A 16,775-nucleotide genomic window follows, 5' to 3' on the forward strand; every position below is an offset into this window, starting at 1 on the left:
CAGTTCTTCAACCATACATCCAAAGGTACTCTGGATGTTGACCTGGAAGCTGTCATGTAATACTTTAGGTTACAGACAATCATGGCTTGAGCATAATCTCTCGAGAATAAATAAAGGTTATAATAATAATAATCCTGATTCTTAATCATAAACTTTCTCCAACTCTACTATTTATTCATTACACTCAAAGTGTTGTCTACCAAAAATATTGCTAGTAAGATTATCAGCAACAACTCAAATAATGAAAACTCTTTTTTCTAAACTGCCAACAGAAAAATACAAACAAAACCTATGTGCAGTAGTTAAAGCTCAGGTCAGGTAGAGGGAGCTGGAGGAGGCGCTGCAGACACATCACGTCTTTCGTCAACTTACCAACTGTAGCTTTAAATAAAAAGTAAAAAGTTAGTGGTACATACTTCAGACCGCTCGTCTTGTCGTGATGAATCCAGAGAGGATATGTTCTGAATGATGGAGGCAAGCTGAGCAAGATTTTCTCAATGTCAGTGGCTCTCTGTAACGAGGTCTCTCGCAAAATCTCCTCTGTGCAGTTTGGAATTTTGACTCCATCTGAACAAAAGAGTAAAACATGAAATCCATGGCAAAATCACACATTTACTACGTGGGCTATTCATCTATGCAAGAGAGAACCACTACCAGAGAGTAGGAAGCAGCAAATGATAACCCAGTATACTATTGTAGAAGGCATTAATATTGTCGTACAATGAGGTGATGACTGATGCCTGACAAGCCAGACTATATCATTAAAATGTATAGTCTGGCAACGACCGGTAGACCTCGGCTCAATCCAGGGGGCGGGATGAAGGCTGTCTTTCAAACTGCCTCTGCACGCAATAGGGTAGCGCTTGAGCGCTACGACTAATCAGAGCAAAGAGCATGATGACGTTAACCTGACCAGCCAATTAAAATGTATGTCGTCATTGCGTTAAGCCCGCCCAACGACTCTCTAACAGATAGAGCGCTGTGATTGGTGAACACAAACGGTGTTCGAGACTCAAAAAGTTCCTATGGCTCTTTTCTAGACCCACCTAGCCTCCTGAGGCCCTGCGTCCTCACACGAGGACATTACATTTTTGCCTCTTAGCACCATGATACTCCATTTTTAAAAACTTTGACCTAGCCACATTTAGGGACACTGCCTGCACCAACTTGTGGTGATATCACAAAATACACCAATTTCTTTTGGGGGAAAAAATGGCGGGAATTTCAGCCGGAGCCTTCTATGGCAGTTCCCGGAAGATAAAAGACCAAGGTAAGAATTAAATCAAAATTTTATGAATGAAACCAGTGTATTTATGCACAACAATGTCTCTGTCTTCATATGGCATTAAAATTTGACACATTTTAGTAATAGTAGCAGACTAGGACATCAATAAATGTCACGTCCTCGTTTGAGGACATTGGGACTATGTTATGTTATTAAAGTACCATGTTGTTGTTGTTTTTTTTGATATCACCACAAGATGGCACAGGCAGTGTCCCTAAATGTGGCTAATAGGTCAAAGTTTTTAAAAATGGAGTATCATGGTGCTAAGAGGCAAAAATAATGTCCTCGTATGAGGACGCAGGGTCTCAGGAGGATTCATATTTCTTAAAAACTACTCGTTATTACTTGACCGTTCCACTTCAGACTGATAGTACTTGACCTCAGGATGACACTCAGAAAAAATCTGGCCAATCCGATCTGGCATTTTAGAATAAAACCCCTTTGAACTTCCATATGTCACTGTATTCTACATACAGTAGGATTCATTGTTTTTCGACCCAATGTCCTCATATGAGGACACTGATTTTTGAGAGAACTACTTATTGTAGAAAGCTGAAATTTTGAATATACACAAATTGGGCCCTTCTGGTCCCAAACAGCTAATACAGTTTTTTTATGTTGTGATAATCCCAGTGTCCTCATATGAGGACATCATTTTATGCAAAAACTACTTCCTGTACAAAGACAAACTTTAGGTATTGTACTTATTAGGTCCTACTTATCCCAGATAGCAAAGAGAAATAAAAAAATGCACACCAGAAAAAAGCTCGGGTCTCAGGAGGCTAGAGCACTGAAAAAGAGAGTAACGACACGCAGTGGTCCAATGGAAGCGCCTCCTGATGGCGGAATATGGGTATTGCAAAAGCGCCCAAGAACTGACAACCCTGCATTGTTGGTGAATGAGCAAGTGTGGTATTTTCAATAATTTAAGGACATTTATAGATCACTCACGTTAATAGCATCATTGAGGACCCTTTACAGATAAACATTTACACACAGGCGAGTAAAAAAAACAAAAACAAAAAAATGTTTCAATCTACATTTTGTAATAAAATTATAAGTATAATTTGATATGACCAAGACACCTAAAAACAAAAACACGACCGTTTTCATCAATTTACAAGCAAGTGGGCAACACACATACTGTACATTGGAGTGAATGAGTTTTCTGGGCGCTTTTGCAATACCCATATCCTGCCACTCGGGGCGCAAAATGCTTATCACGGGAGTCAGTGGTGGTGTCGTTGCTCTAGTCTAGACCACCTATGGAGCAAATATATTTGCTGCCGCTAGGGTGCGTCTAGATTTCTAGGCTAGTGACGACTAGCACCTGACCACAGTTTATACAAATTTCACACATCAATTCTTCACAATAACACATATTTTTGGTATTTTCCCCACACACAGAAACTTTAGTCTTACCTCTGATTTTCTGCAGAACGTACGCTCGTTCAAAGGCACCTGGTACTCCTGGTACTCTGACTGGTTCACAGAAACGTCTGTTATCTTCAGCTGTGAGAGCGATCAGTGCATAGTCCTCATGAGTCTGAGAGAATTTCTGTCAGACAAGATAAATCAGAAATTAAGAGGGAGAAAAAAAAAAGACGGATATTATCTAAGTATATTCAGTAGTGTACGAGTACTTTTCAGTTGTTTCAGTCCAGCCTCAGTGTCACCACCATACCTTTGCTTTTGAAATGAGATATGCCCAGCAGTACAATGAATTCTCAAAGACATTCAGGTCCTTGATGACTTTATCTCCTCGTGCAGATCCAAGTTGGGGCAAAAGCTCTCTGAAGAGCACGTACAGGCCTTCCACAACTGCAATCTACAACAAAGTCACAAACAAGAAATGAAGAAATGAAGAACACCCCCTTGACTGAATCAGGATTACGTTGAAAATGACCACGGCTGTGAGTTAATTTCAATAACAATCAAACTCAATAAAACCTTTTACCACCTACTGACTTAATAACAAGCATTAGTATAATGTAATGAGGGTTTTTAATTCTTAATCAATACATAGGGTTAGATGGCTGTTCAAGTGACCATACAGATATTAAAAAGTAGAATTAAACAACCTTCTATTGTTTACCTTCTGGTTCTTTGTCATCGTTTCGTTCCTGCAGAATAACTGATGCAAACCTTGGGCCAGAGGGTTGCATCCAGTCAGTTTCCTTATGTAGGCAACCAATTTATTTTGTACTTCACTGGGATGGTGACTTTTCTAGAGGAAAAAAAAAGAATAATGCATTTGAAAACACGGCTCTTCGCCGGACTTACTGTTCAGCCAGCTTGTCAAGTGCAAAAAAAGTGACTGATGAGTAAAGCAAATAGTATAGATCACAAAGTATACTACTGTATATAAACTGCTTACAACAGCATATAGTGAGGACAGGAACACACTGATTCCTTTCCGAGTCTGTTGAACTGAAGGCACAACGTCATGAATGAAGAAAGTCTTGTCGTACGAAGCCTCGGCCCAAAACGTTGACAAAGAGAAGGCAACTGTTGAACCCGCAGAGATGCCGCAGCTTTGTAGTTTGGCAGCAGGCTCGTGTCCACCCCTGCAGGTATAAGAACGCAGAAGAACAAGGATACTTAACCGTGCTTGAGCACTAGATGTGGAGTACAAGATGAATAAAGAAACCCTTGTTGACAAACAGGGTCACCAGCTGTAACATCAGTTCGTATTGTGATGACTCTAAATTACCTGTAATGAAGGACATGTGCTGGGATTCCACTAATGCTTGCCAACGTGTGTTTCAGACCGTTAATAGAGTCGTTTTCTAAGTCCACCATCATTTCGTATTCCCCCTAAAGTCAATGAAACATACAATAAGAACAGCTTGTGTTAACAAAACTCTGACTGGATGATATGACACAAACAGTCTTCCAAATAAATTCATGGAGCGGCTGAAGTATCCCACCCCTAGAGGGGGGAGCATGCAAGCTAAATTGATCTTTAGGTTGGTTAGTGTTTTCCCATTGGACCTTTCCCTCTACAGTAATTAATTATCTTTTGATTTTACAAAGTTGCTATATATCTGATATTATAAAACGGAAAGGTGAAATCCGGCGATCTGATTGGTTGCTTTGCGTCGGGCCGAACAACGCCCCTTAGCCGTGGTATAATGAGCATATACCACGGCCTGTCGTGATATATTGCTTAAATATCCAAGTCTCAGATGCTAATACTTGAATCACAACTATCACAGTTATTAAGACGTACCCTGAGCATAATGTAGCATCGAATGACAGACTCTCCAAAGGTTTCATCAAACCCTAGCTTTGGTATTTGAGGAGCATATTCCAGGTTTTCCTTCGGTGTGAATATGGCATAGATCACAGCTCCACTTTCAATGTGCCTGTCTTTCAGAGACCCTGTATGAAGAGAAAATGAAAACTGCATTAGATTTTACATGCATTTAAAATGTTATTCCCGTCTGCATGTGAGCAAGTGTAGAAGAAACTGTTCTCCTTTCTTGTAGTTAGAAAGTAGACTGATTCTCCCGAGTCGTTACAAAGGTTAAAAAACAAACAAATAAAAAACTCATGAAGATAGTCTGTATTACAGGGCTGTGGAATTACTGTGCGTTCACACAAAAAGCGTTGGGAGCGTTTCGGCGGCCAGAAGTCATTCATTTTCAATTGAGACTGGCGTTGAGGGGCGTCGGGAGCGTCGGGAGCGTCGACGCGCGAAGGAGCGTTGAGAGCGTTAGGGTGTCAAACTCAATACAAAGATAATTGGACATAATTAACCACCCGCGGGCCACATAAAATGACGTGGCGGGCCACATCTGGCCCACGGGCCTTAGAGTTTGACACATGTGAATTAGAAGTTGAGAGAAGTTCAACTTTATGCAAATGAGGAGCGTTGCGGCGGCGGCAGCCAGTTGCAGACCGGGAGTCTCACAGCGGGAGAAATTGAGAGCGCATGAGTGGACACATCTCGCGCTGCTTGAAAGTCCTGCCCACAATCACAGTCTTACTTGTTTAATCCTGAAGAATATAAATATGTACCAAATAATTAACAGGAATGTTTTTCAACTGCTAAAATGTAGATAAGTTAAGACAATCCTTCATGGTTTTAATTACAAAAAAAGTCTTCTCACATGTGTCGAAGAAAGAATCATCTGACAGGGGCATCCCATCTATTGTGTAGAGACAGACTCCTGTGGTGCTGCCAACGTTTTCAAGATGACAGATCCTTAACATCAGATCTTCAACTGTGTTCTGCGCTTGATCCAAATCTGTAAATGAAAAATTTCAGAAAGCATTTCAAATCTTATTTGAGATACAATTATGCAAAGAGTGGGATATTTCAGCACACAGTTCGGCACCACCATTTCTTTGCTCACAAAGTAGGCTAGGCTACTTGCTGCTGAGGGCTCGGTGTGTGGAGGACTGAGATCAGAGATTTTGAAGTAATTTTCCCTTCATTTATTGGTGATGGGCGCTATTACAGTTGATACCGATGTCATCAGATGCCATCACTGCTGTGTGTGTGTGTGTGTAAGGTTGTGAAGGTGTGTGACCGGAGGGTCCAGCCTGTCTCCCCGCAGTGACTGATGTTTATCACGGTGTGATTACGTGGGCCGGTCGGGGGGGGAAACTGAAAACTGTCGAGTAAGGTCAGGTTGTTGTTGGTTGATCCGGTGAATGATCAACTTTCAGGGTTGATCAGAATTTTCCTCTGGATGTAAACATGCTGTAAGAAATTATCACACCGAGATCAGCAGAGTCTGTGTTGACAGCTCCGCTGCTGCGGCGGCTCCTTTTTAGCGGCAGTTAATGAAAACAGAGGGTTTTTTTTCTAGTTTTTAACACTGTAAAACTAGTTGTCACAGAAGGAGCAATACAGTAGTGGTCTCCTCTGTGTCTCTTCTAATCCAGTGCCTCCACAGTTTCATGTTTTACCGTGTCTGTCTGTAGCTACAGTATGTCCTTCACTTTCACTGTATGTTGCTGTCAGCCAGCGGAGGCAACCAACCCCGTGATGTCACGGACTGTCCAACGACAAGATGGCTGCGCCCTAGCTAAAAAATGCAATTTTCAACTCCCATTTTCTCCTAAATGCTTGTGTTTCATGTGTTTGTTTGCCTAATTTTAAGCACACTGGAAATCCATTTAATAAATTATGTCAAATTGGCTGGGTGCTTCATTTCCACTTTAAGAGTTGCTCTCAGGCTGTATTCTGTAAACAAGTCAATAGGTGAACAAAATAATGATTAAAATGTTAAAATGCATGATAAGTTGTGTTCCTTTTACCTTTAATATATTTTGGTTGAGGACATTTGGGGTATGTGTACTGCAGATAGAACGCTTCCACTGATTTTTGCACAGGTTGAACAGATTGAACTTGTTGCTCTGGACCTTTCAGTGTTTGAATGGAGTTTTTCATTGCAGAAAAACGGTTCTTTTCCACATGACTTAAACCTGCAAAAAAAAAATGGAGATAAAAAGCTAAATGAATTCAAAATGTTCCAATTACATGTTTTTTCTTTATCCTTATATTATATCAAAACTTAAAAACACAATGTGACACTTCGAACACTGGCAATAATTGGACTTTTAAGCAGCTTTTTAAAAGTTCCTGCAAACTACAGGTAAGTGTAATTTTATCATCTTATTTTCCATTGGGTCGTGACATTTTGTGTAGTAGCAGTTTATAAAATAGGACAGTATTTAAGTTCAAGTCAGACAAGTTATGAGTTTATTGCTCCAGGCATCAGGTACAGTATTTATATAAATTCAAATTCTCTTCACACTTGCATAATACTGTGAATCAAGCAAGTTTAGCACTGAACTGAAGTAAAAATCTAAGATGTCTTTTGACATTTGTTCATCTTACCTAAGTTGCTTAAATCTTCATCTGTGATGCCATCCAGGAAATCTCTTTCATCTTTAACACCCAACTGAACAAACTGCTTGTGGTAGGACTCCAGTCGGTGTTGCTCAAGCAGGCTGAATATTGCACCCATCTAAAACAGACATCAGGAGATTTTATTTACCATCACTCTCTACCCCTTTTTAAATATCTGTGACAAATGATAACATGCAGATTATAAAATAAAATATGTTACAGTCAATACCTGAGAAACTGAGATTAAACTCTATTCATATTACTGTCCTCATTTGAAAATTAGGATAATGCCAGTATTAGTCTTCCAGTATAGTATTATCCTAATGTTCATCTTTATGGTCCCTAACCATAAATAACACAGATCTAACAACATGATGACTCTACTGACTGTTGACTTTGCCTGCCATCTGTACTCTTCTAGTCTAAATGTTGTGCTAGTAGAATACAAAGTTAATTCTAATCTTTCAACAGTAAGTCAAGTCATTCATAAACATATTTGAATTTTAATGGATAAATTAAGGATTCATTTCTGCATTAAGGCATTTTTAAACACACCTGTTGTGCTGTCTGCTTGTCTGGGACTAAACCATCTCCCATGTGTGTCTCTTCCACACACTTTGAGCGCTCCTCTCTCAGATCATTTGTAGCTGGGATCAGTCTATGGCCCTTTCCATGGCAGCGTTCTTCGTGGGCTCTCAGGTGAGTCACACAGTAAGACTCCACGCACATGAGACAGGATTTGACAGCTTTGCTTTTCTTTTTCCCCGTACAGACACTGCATTTCACCACCTCAGGTTTGGCCAAGGGTTCAGCTGCAACTTGATATCTGGTTTGCTGAAACTTTTTCACCGCTTCGCCCAGAGCTGTGTTTCTACTCAGCGGAGGTCTCGGTTTAAAGACCTGCCTGCACTGAGGACAGTTGTACTGACCTTTCTTCTTGGGCCGGTTCCAGTGGCCTTCAATGCAGTCATGACAATAACTGTGGCCGCAGGGGATCGTTACCGGGTCCCTCAAGACACCCAGGCAAATTGAACAATCAAACTTATCTTGTTCAATAGAAGCAGTTGTTGCTGCCATTTCTTACACACAGCTGGAAAAAAAACTGAGGGAATATAGATGCAGTTTGCAGATTCCCAGGTTTCATCTGCTGCAGCTTGAAGCCTCCAGTGGTCTCTTCAGTTCCTGTGCTCTCCTGTAGCAAGAAATGAAACCTATGAAAACGAAACCAAACTGTTGGGGCTGGCTGTTCAATTAGTTACAATGTAGGCTAATTGAAATCCCAATATGGCCCAGAGCAACATCCAACATTTTGGTCAGATTTGATCAATGATATCACACACTGTAAACACCAAAATGTCACTCATTAGTTAGTACGTAGTAAACAAATCATTTTTCTTATGACATAAAGGGGCATGTAGGAGACCTATCATCGTTTTTTTTTTTTAATTAGCAACCAATTTAGCTAGCAGAGCTAAATAAGCTTTAGACGGCTAGGAATATTAACATTTCAAGAAGTTAGTATAATTTTTCAAAGAAACAGTGAAGGCTTGCAAAATTGCTTTGCAGGGACTAACCTTGATTTGTTTTTAACAGAACTTGGAGGTAGAAATGACTCACCTGACCAAAGATGGCGGAGAAACGCATGCGGCGTGGTGTAGTCTTTTTCTTCTTGTTTAGCTTCGTTGTTTGTGTCAGCAATAATAATAATAAAAAAAACTAACACTGATGCCACTTAAATTGAAAAAGAAAATGGTCAGGGTTAATATGTGCCAAGCAATTAATCCCGCCCCTCTCTTCTGTTAATCTACATTGAGGCACTGATGCTGTTATCGCCTCTTACGGTCTCTACAAATTAAAAGTCCTATTAGGCTACATCATGTTGAACCATGTGTTGAACCAGGTTTTTTTTTTTTTTTTTCAATTTGAATTTGGTGTGTGTCTATGGGTGTGAGACAGAAGATGTGTCGATGTTCTGCACACAATTTATAATAGTACCCAACAAAAAAGGGGACGTGTCTAAATCATAGACTGGGTCTAAATTGATTAGAGGCCCTGATCTGGTAAAAGGCTTTTATTTTGAAGCAGTTGCTTTGTTAGCAGAGACGTTAGAAGGACCAGAGCCAGTTCTCTGGAAGGACTTTGTTTTTAGTATTTTTAAATCTTAGCCTACTCTCTGATTATTTTTTTATTAGACCTATTTATTTTTTATTCACTAATCCCCAAATGCAAGTAATTTGCATACAAGTCTGACAAGTGTATCCTGTTGTCTGAAACTTGAAAACATTTCAAGTCATAGTGAGAGAAAAAAAACTGATGCAATTAAAAACTGCTGTGTGAGTGTCATTGTGTGGATATTTCTCTGCAAAAACTTTTTAAAAAGACAGCAACACAGTCGTGAAACTAGAAATCATGTCCAAAATGATTGCTGTGAGAAGTCAACCGCGTTTTGTACTTTTATCCATCTTAACAAAGACTTTTCAATCAAATGTTTAGACAATGCACATTTCCCAGCACTCAAATCACTGCCCCTGTAGCCTATATTATAAATCCAGAATACGGGTTTTTCAATTAATTCCTGTTAAAAAAAAGCTCTACAAAGACATGCACAGATGTGAAATTATTTAATTTCAATTTCTTCAATTTTCTCCACACACTTAATGGCAGATTTACATGAAAATAATGTTTGATGCCCATACAAAAGAAAAGTAAAGCTTTGTCATTTAGTCATGTTTGATTCTTATATAATTCACCAGTGAGACAAAAACGAACTAGAACCTTTTTCCCCAAAGTAATTACATTTTTGTATATTAAATAAGTGACAAAACACCAGGGGAAAATATTGAACCTCTAACTGAAAACCAGGAATGAAAGCACCAAAGCCTTGATGAACGGTAAACCAATTCTAAAGAACTAATAAGTGTGGACATATTCAGCTTTTCCTAAATCGTCAATTTGCGTCGGGTTTGTGTGAGAAGGCCTATGTTAATGATAATAACTGACAGGTTACACACAATAAAGAAAATTCAAACAACTCTGAAATAATGAGCTACTGCACCCTTTGCTCAGAAATATGCATTTTCAACATGACAGACTTTAAATGAAGATTAAACAGGATGGATTTGATCTATAAAAGAGAACGAACCAGTTAATATAAAACTAGAAAAGTTTAACATACATAAAAAAGAAAAGTTTTTCTCCAAAGTTTCACTGAATTTGACGAGAGCGATGATCCATCACCATCTTCTTCATGTCCCAGTCTGTTGTCAGGTCACTGAGATCAAGGTCATGTCCTGGGCCAACCATAGGGTCATGTTGGTGTCTGCAACAGTGAAGATACAGCACATTGCAATACAGCAGATTGATTGATGAGATTTTTTGGGGGGTAAGAGCAGTTTGACTCCCTGTATGGAAGAGTCTATTTAAGTGCATGCAGTTCTGAATAGGTCAAATGACATTGGCTTCTTGGGTTAGTAATAAGCTAGTGGCCGGTGACGAAAGCTGCCTCCAAAGCGTCATCTGCCTCGATCTCAGCCAATAGAAAAATTTGATTGTAATAGCCGTGTTTCAACCCATAGAGGGCAGTCACTCTACATTTTTACTACAAAATACACCAAATTGAAATATTTTGACTAAAATGTCAAAAGTTGGACCAGAATCAACCGACAACACTACCTTATACCCAAATATATTTGTTTTCAGCAGAAAAAAGTGGTTTAGGGGTTTAGTTCCTCTTTAATGTCAACAGTAGTAGATCAACTCACTGCTTGATGTGTTCTTCAATGGCCTTGCGTTCGTACACGGCGCCGTACACCGTTTTCACAGGATCAACAAACATCTTCTTGGAGAGTGGACAGAGAAGATGCTGTGGTACAAACTGAGGCACAGAATCCACCAATTTCTTCAAAATAAAAAGAGAGAAAGACAACAAGACAGAGTATATTATTGTAACAACTGCAAGTAGAAGTGGTTCTGTAGAAATAATAATCCACCAGATTCACCTTCTCCATGTCATCCAGTGACTGCCCTGCGGTTTGCTTTGTGTATTTCCTGGCCTCTTGTTCATAGGTCTCACGGTTTGTCAGGAACTCCTCGGCCAAAATGCTTTCAGAGGTGAAAAAAAAGTAAGATTACATGACCGAGAAGGTGGTCGATATGTTTTTGATTATGAATTTTAAGATACATTGCAGTCATTGCTATCATTACAAGTGTCATTATCTGAAACTGTAAAACCCACTGATCTCACTCTGTGGTGCAGGCATGCTACCGCTGTAAAAGCACTTTCTTTGTAAAGGGGGGACGGGGACTGTATTTGTCTGTGAACTGTAATGGGAAATTTTGGTGTAACCCATTGTATGCTTTACAAGGGTTGTATAACCATGTTAATTAAGTGAACTTCCTTTCACCTTGTGGAAAGTGGTACTCAGCTAATCCTTTTCTGATACCTGTATGACATACACCAGACACAAATCACTGAATCCACACAGAGCAGGTTAAAGGTCAGACTAGTGCTCTGTGTTAATTTACAAGGGGAGTTGTGTCCTGGCGGTGAAGCCAGGCACAGCTACCAGTGCCATATATTTTGTCTGCTGTTCAAATGTGATTTGGGAACTATAAAGATAGCGCCCTGAGAACGTCTTCAGGGCACTCACTCACTGACTGTACTCCTGTTCGGTTGTGTTTGTGTGACTCCATTCATGAATGTCTTTTATTAAAACTCAAGAAAGACAGCGGACGTGTTCAGTCATCCTCTTTTAAATAAGGAACAACATTTTTTGCCACCACAATCTGGCGACCACGAAGGGACCCCATCTGTGAGCGGATTTTTTGGTTTTGGACCAAAGGTGCTTAGAGTGTACATGACAAGGGCTTGGGCTCTTGGAAAACCTCAAACTCCCCCACAAAGGAAGGTTGAGAAGAGGGCCTGACGTCTGGAGAACTGAGAGTCCCCTCACTGTTGGGGTCCAACGAACTCGGTGGCTACGGAAAACGCCTCGCTGCTTCTTTCTGGTGAGTTTTGAAAAAAGAAGAAGGCCGAATTGCGCAAAGTTTGCCTCTCTGCCTACTATTTAAAAGTAGAGTCGGCAGACGTGCCGGGCACCATATCTCTCCCAGCGGAAGGATGAAACACGGTGTTTGAGAGGACAGGCTTTTCCTAGGTTTTAGAATCTAGATGGTCAGAGGGCCGAAATCCTCCGGTCTGAGGGCCGTAAGCCTCATGGAAATAATAATAATAAGGTTCAAGGCCTTATTCTAGTGGTTCGAGTCCACTAGATTTAGCGGTAAAAGGGAAAAATAGGGTTCAAGTCCTTATTCTTGTGGTTCAAGTCCACTAGACTTAGCAGTAAAATAAAATAAAATAAAATAAGGTTCAAGTCCTTATTCTTGTGGTTTGAGGCCACTAGACTTAGAAGTTTATTTTTTTGCCTGTTTAATTCGGCTTAACAATTTTGACTGTCTAAAGAAAAATAAGAAAAGAGTAAATTAAAGTTGGAATCTGCTATTTTTAATTTAAAATAAAAACTCAAATTTAGTAGCACTATTTTTATGATAGTTTTAAAGGAACAAGGTAAAAATAAAAATAACACCTAAAATAGTAATCTAAATTTGCCTGTTTAAAATAAATCCAAATAAAGTAGGGATTTATTATCGTTGATATAATAATAAAAACCAGTAGAGCGAAATCTAAATTTAATAATTAAAGTAATAACAACTTGCAAACGTCTGAGAGAATAAACATGGGAGCAGGTAATAGGAATCCCTCTGGAAATAATCAATCTGAGGGACCAGATTATGAGGCCCCAAATGTAAAGTACATGATGATTAACTATGGGAAGGAAGCCATAGCCCAATTAGATCTGTGGGTCAGAGAATTAAAATTTCCAAAGACAGGAAGCCTGAGCGTTAAACAGCTAGAGTTCCTACACATGAGATTACAGATAATGGCGGAAGAGCAACTAAATAGTAAAAAGAAAAAAGAAAAGGAAATTGAGATAGACTGGAAAGCTTTTGACATGTGGATGCATGAAGCAGAGCGTAGGCAGGGCTCCAACAGGACCGTGCCCCGGTGTCTGGAGCTGGATCCGGACCTGGACTCTGCTCCACCTGCACCTCGACAGCCACAGCCACAGCAACACCAACCTCCACCTCCACCTGAAATTCAGCCTGCACCTGGCCCTCAACCTCAGCTTCCACAACTCCACTCATCGCCCCTATCTCCATCTGCATCTTTAACCACATCACCAGATCTGGCAAACGCATATGCCACTTTAGAAGAAACACTCAGAAACCTGAGTCTGATCCTAATTTTTGTTTAGCTATGACAGAAGTCCAGTTTTAAATTGATGAAAAAGGATTTTATTTGTTTGTTAGGTTTATCTTTGATTTGTACACTAGACGGGGTATAAGTGAGATAAGGGTAGAAAACTATCAATGCTTTTCCACCACCCCGACACACAAATCATGTTACGGGGGAAAGTAACTCTCCCCCTGCTCTGTTGTGCTGCAGCTCAGAGCACACACACACACATTGACGTCACATGCCCGCGCTGCAGTACACACATACACTTCTATTATGACAGTAAGAGTATCACTGATGAAATAATGCTAGGCGGGGATTGTTTGAATTCAAATAGGTTATTTTGAGATAATGTTAAATGTATTGCCTCAACAATCTGAACCACACATCTCATTGGTGAATCCTGCATGTACAAACTTGGATAATTGGGTACAGAAGCTAAATGCTTCCTCAAACTAGTCGGCTACAGCTGATCCTCAGGTGCACTTTAAAGAAGTCCTGAGGGCAAATTGCACATTGTTGAATAATGATGTTGAAGTTGAGGATGAGATCATATTTTCCTTTGACTATCCCAATTTTCACATAGACAAGAAACTGTTTAAGTCTGTTGAAGAGATCTCGGAATTAAAAGATATTCTCAGTCATCTCTGGGCAAAAGGTAAGCATGAAGTTCTGATTAAAAACAATTATGAGCCTGTTGTTATAACAATTAAATCACACTGTTTTGTCCCTGTTGTAACCAGTATCCTCTCAGACATGAAGCAGTTGAAGGCATTAGGCCTGTGTATGATGCTTTGTTGAAAGCTGGTGTGATTGTGCCATGTGCTGGTTCTCCAGTGAGAACCCCCATTTTTTCTGGTGCATAGAATCGACCTGAGGGCGAGCCTGCGGAGTGGAGATTTGTGCAGGACCTGCAGGCTGTAAATGTTGTTGTGCAGGTCAGGGCGCCGATGGTACAGAATCCGTACACTATTTTGTTTTGAATTCCAACAAATAGTAAATGGTTTTTAGTTGTTGATCTTTCAAACGCTTTTATGTAGTTTGACAGTCAATTTTGGTTTTGCCTTGTTGTTTTGGTGAGACGCTGTCTGCGTTCGCTCGTTTGCGTGAGGGTTAGTGTGAATCTTCAACGATTCATAACTTTGCTCTGAGGGACAGACTGGAGACTCTGGAGCGGCCAGAGGGGAGTGTTTTTTGTTGCAGAATGTTGATGGTATTTGGATTGCAAGTGAGACCAGAGAGAGATGCATTAAAGCTGCTCTGGCTCTTTTCACCCACCTGGCTGTACATGTCCAAACTGCAGTTTGTTGCCACAGAGGTCACATTATGGGTCACATGATCTCAGCAGAGGAAAAATCCCTCTCATTCAAAAAGAAAATTTAAATTCGGAAAATTTCCAAACCTTTTACAGAAACAGGTATTATGATTTTTTTGGGCCATGGCAAGCAAGCATAAAATGGGTCGCTCATTGTGCAGTAATTTAGGCACCATTAGCAGCACTTGCTCATGGGAAAGGCCTAGAAGCTCAGGCCCTGTCACTTAGATGTGACACTGACGACTGTGGAGGCTGACAAAAGTTTTTCAGTGACTTTAAGGTAGTAGTATAAAAACCTCAGAAACTTGGACTACCTGACTGCTCATGAATTTTGACCATAACTGTTGACGAGAAGGGTGGGATTATGACTTCTGACAAGTACTGTTTTAACCCTGTTTCTCTCCTGCCAACAGTTGAAGATGGAAAGCCACATGACTATGTGGCCATCATAATGTCTGTTTGCTCCCACAGGCCAGAGTTAAAGGATACTCTACTCAGTATTTTTTGTAGATTGTTCATTTTCAGGATGTTGGACATATTTGGGTGAATGGAAACGACTTCAGCAGGAAAACCTAAATGATCAGCATTAATTGGTGTTTTTGGATGCAACGCTGATACCAAAGGAACAAATTGCTGTGTGAAAGTTCACATTCAAAATATTGACCTTTTCTCTCTAGGTGTTACCAGAACAGATGCAGCTGCACTCGCAGCTTCAAGGCTACTTTTGTCTCACGAATTATATGTCCGTTGTTTTTCTCCAACACCCCCCATTCCATCCCCACAGTTGTGGCTACCGCTGAGATAGCCAACTTGTTGATACGAGCCTCTCTGGGAAGAGAGGGCTGTGTGGGAAACCAGGGAACAGCAGTCTCTGCTGTTTCCCTTGTTTATGTTTTCTCCACAGTGTGTGAAGTTGACACATAGGTTGAACCACGGCCCCGAGCGCGTGGTTCACAACCTCACAGAGGAGCTGCTGAAGATCAACGTGAGTGTTATGAATTACGAGGGGTCAAGCGTTCGCTTTCCAGGGGAGTGCAGGAGAGGGTCTATCAGGCTTTGCGACCTGGTTGGTGTGGAACATGCTATTTAGCTAAACTGTTACCAGCTGTCAGGATTGTGCCTGACCTGAATCACTTCCACACTAACTACGACCACTACTACCCACCACACTGGGCCAGGAGAGGCACTGACACAGTGCATGAACGAGTCAGCACTGTGGAGAAGATTTTTGGTGCTCTCCTGCCTGGCTATGGTGCAACGAACAATGCATTTAAGATCAATGACATTGCTCTGGACTTGGAAGATCTCACTGGCACAGTGGACACAGGGTTTGGGACACTCACACCGGCCGTGCAGGGCCTCAGCAATGTGGCTCTGCAGAACAGGCTGGCCATGGACATGGTGTTAGCAAACCAAGGGGGGGTCTGTCATGTTGTGGGTACTGATTGCTGTACTTATATTCCTGACATATCTAATAATATGACCCATGTTGTTGCACACCTGAATGACTTGTTGCATTTCCACCTAATGGGTGGCAAACTACACTGTTGCATCTGTTTGCCCCAGTCCTGGCTGGTTTTGTAGGTCTGAGTGTTGTCTTGTGTTGTGTTGTGCCACTAGTCAGATCATTGGTGACGTCAATGATCTCATCTGCCACTGAACGGTTTGTGCAGATGGAAGAGATGGAAGAGGAGTGGAATCCCCCGTACGGGGATCAGGATGAGCTCCTTTAAGTTTTTCATATTTTCAGTTTATCCATTTATATCTTTCTTCTGCATTGAGTGATGTTAAGCAATAAAGCTGATTTCTTAAATGTTTAAGTTAGATTAATCATAGAACACCATGTTTTGATTCTCATGCATTGCTAGATGTGTGATTTTTGATGTTTTGCTTATCTTTTACAGTGAGATTTTGTCAATGGATATGATTCCTTTGAAGTGGTGATTTAGATTTTTCATATGATACTGTTTTTGCTTTTTCCTGTTTTGATATGACTACGTCAATACTACAGGGG

At 40.5% G+C, this 16,775-nt stretch overlaps 1 protein-coding gene across 1 annotated transcript; it reads right to left on the reverse strand.

The window, feature by feature from the left end:
• Positions 1–10,345: 10,345 nt before the first annotated feature.
• On the reverse strand, positions 10,346–11,267 carry LOC311000674 (uncharacterized protein). The gene is made up of 3 exons (XM_083991432.1): positions 11,150–11,267; positions 10,913–11,049; positions 10,346–10,470 (listed from the first exon to the last, which is right to left on the reverse strand). Exons 1-3 carry the CDS (start codon positions 11,156–11,158, stop codon positions 10,356–10,358), a joined length of 261 nt encoding a protein of 86 aa, XP_083847558.1. The 5' UTR covers positions 11,159–11,267; the 3' UTR covers positions 10,346–10,355.
• Positions 11,268–16,775: the final 5,508 nt, after the last annotated feature.

Source organism: Trachurus trachurus, assembly GCF_905171665.1.
Source record: "Trachurus trachurus genome assembly, chromosome: 17".
In the NCBI taxonomy this organism is placed as follows: Eukaryota; Metazoa; Chordata; class Actinopteri; order Carangiformes; family Carangidae; genus Trachurus; species Trachurus trachurus.

Excerpts from the sequence above, each read along its gene's own strand:
- LOC311000674 (XM_083991432.1), bottom strand. Across the intron at positions 10,471-10,912 it reads ATTGAAGAACACATCAAGCA|ACACCAACATGACCCTATGG; the intron begins GTGAGTTGATCT and ends TCACTGTTGCAG.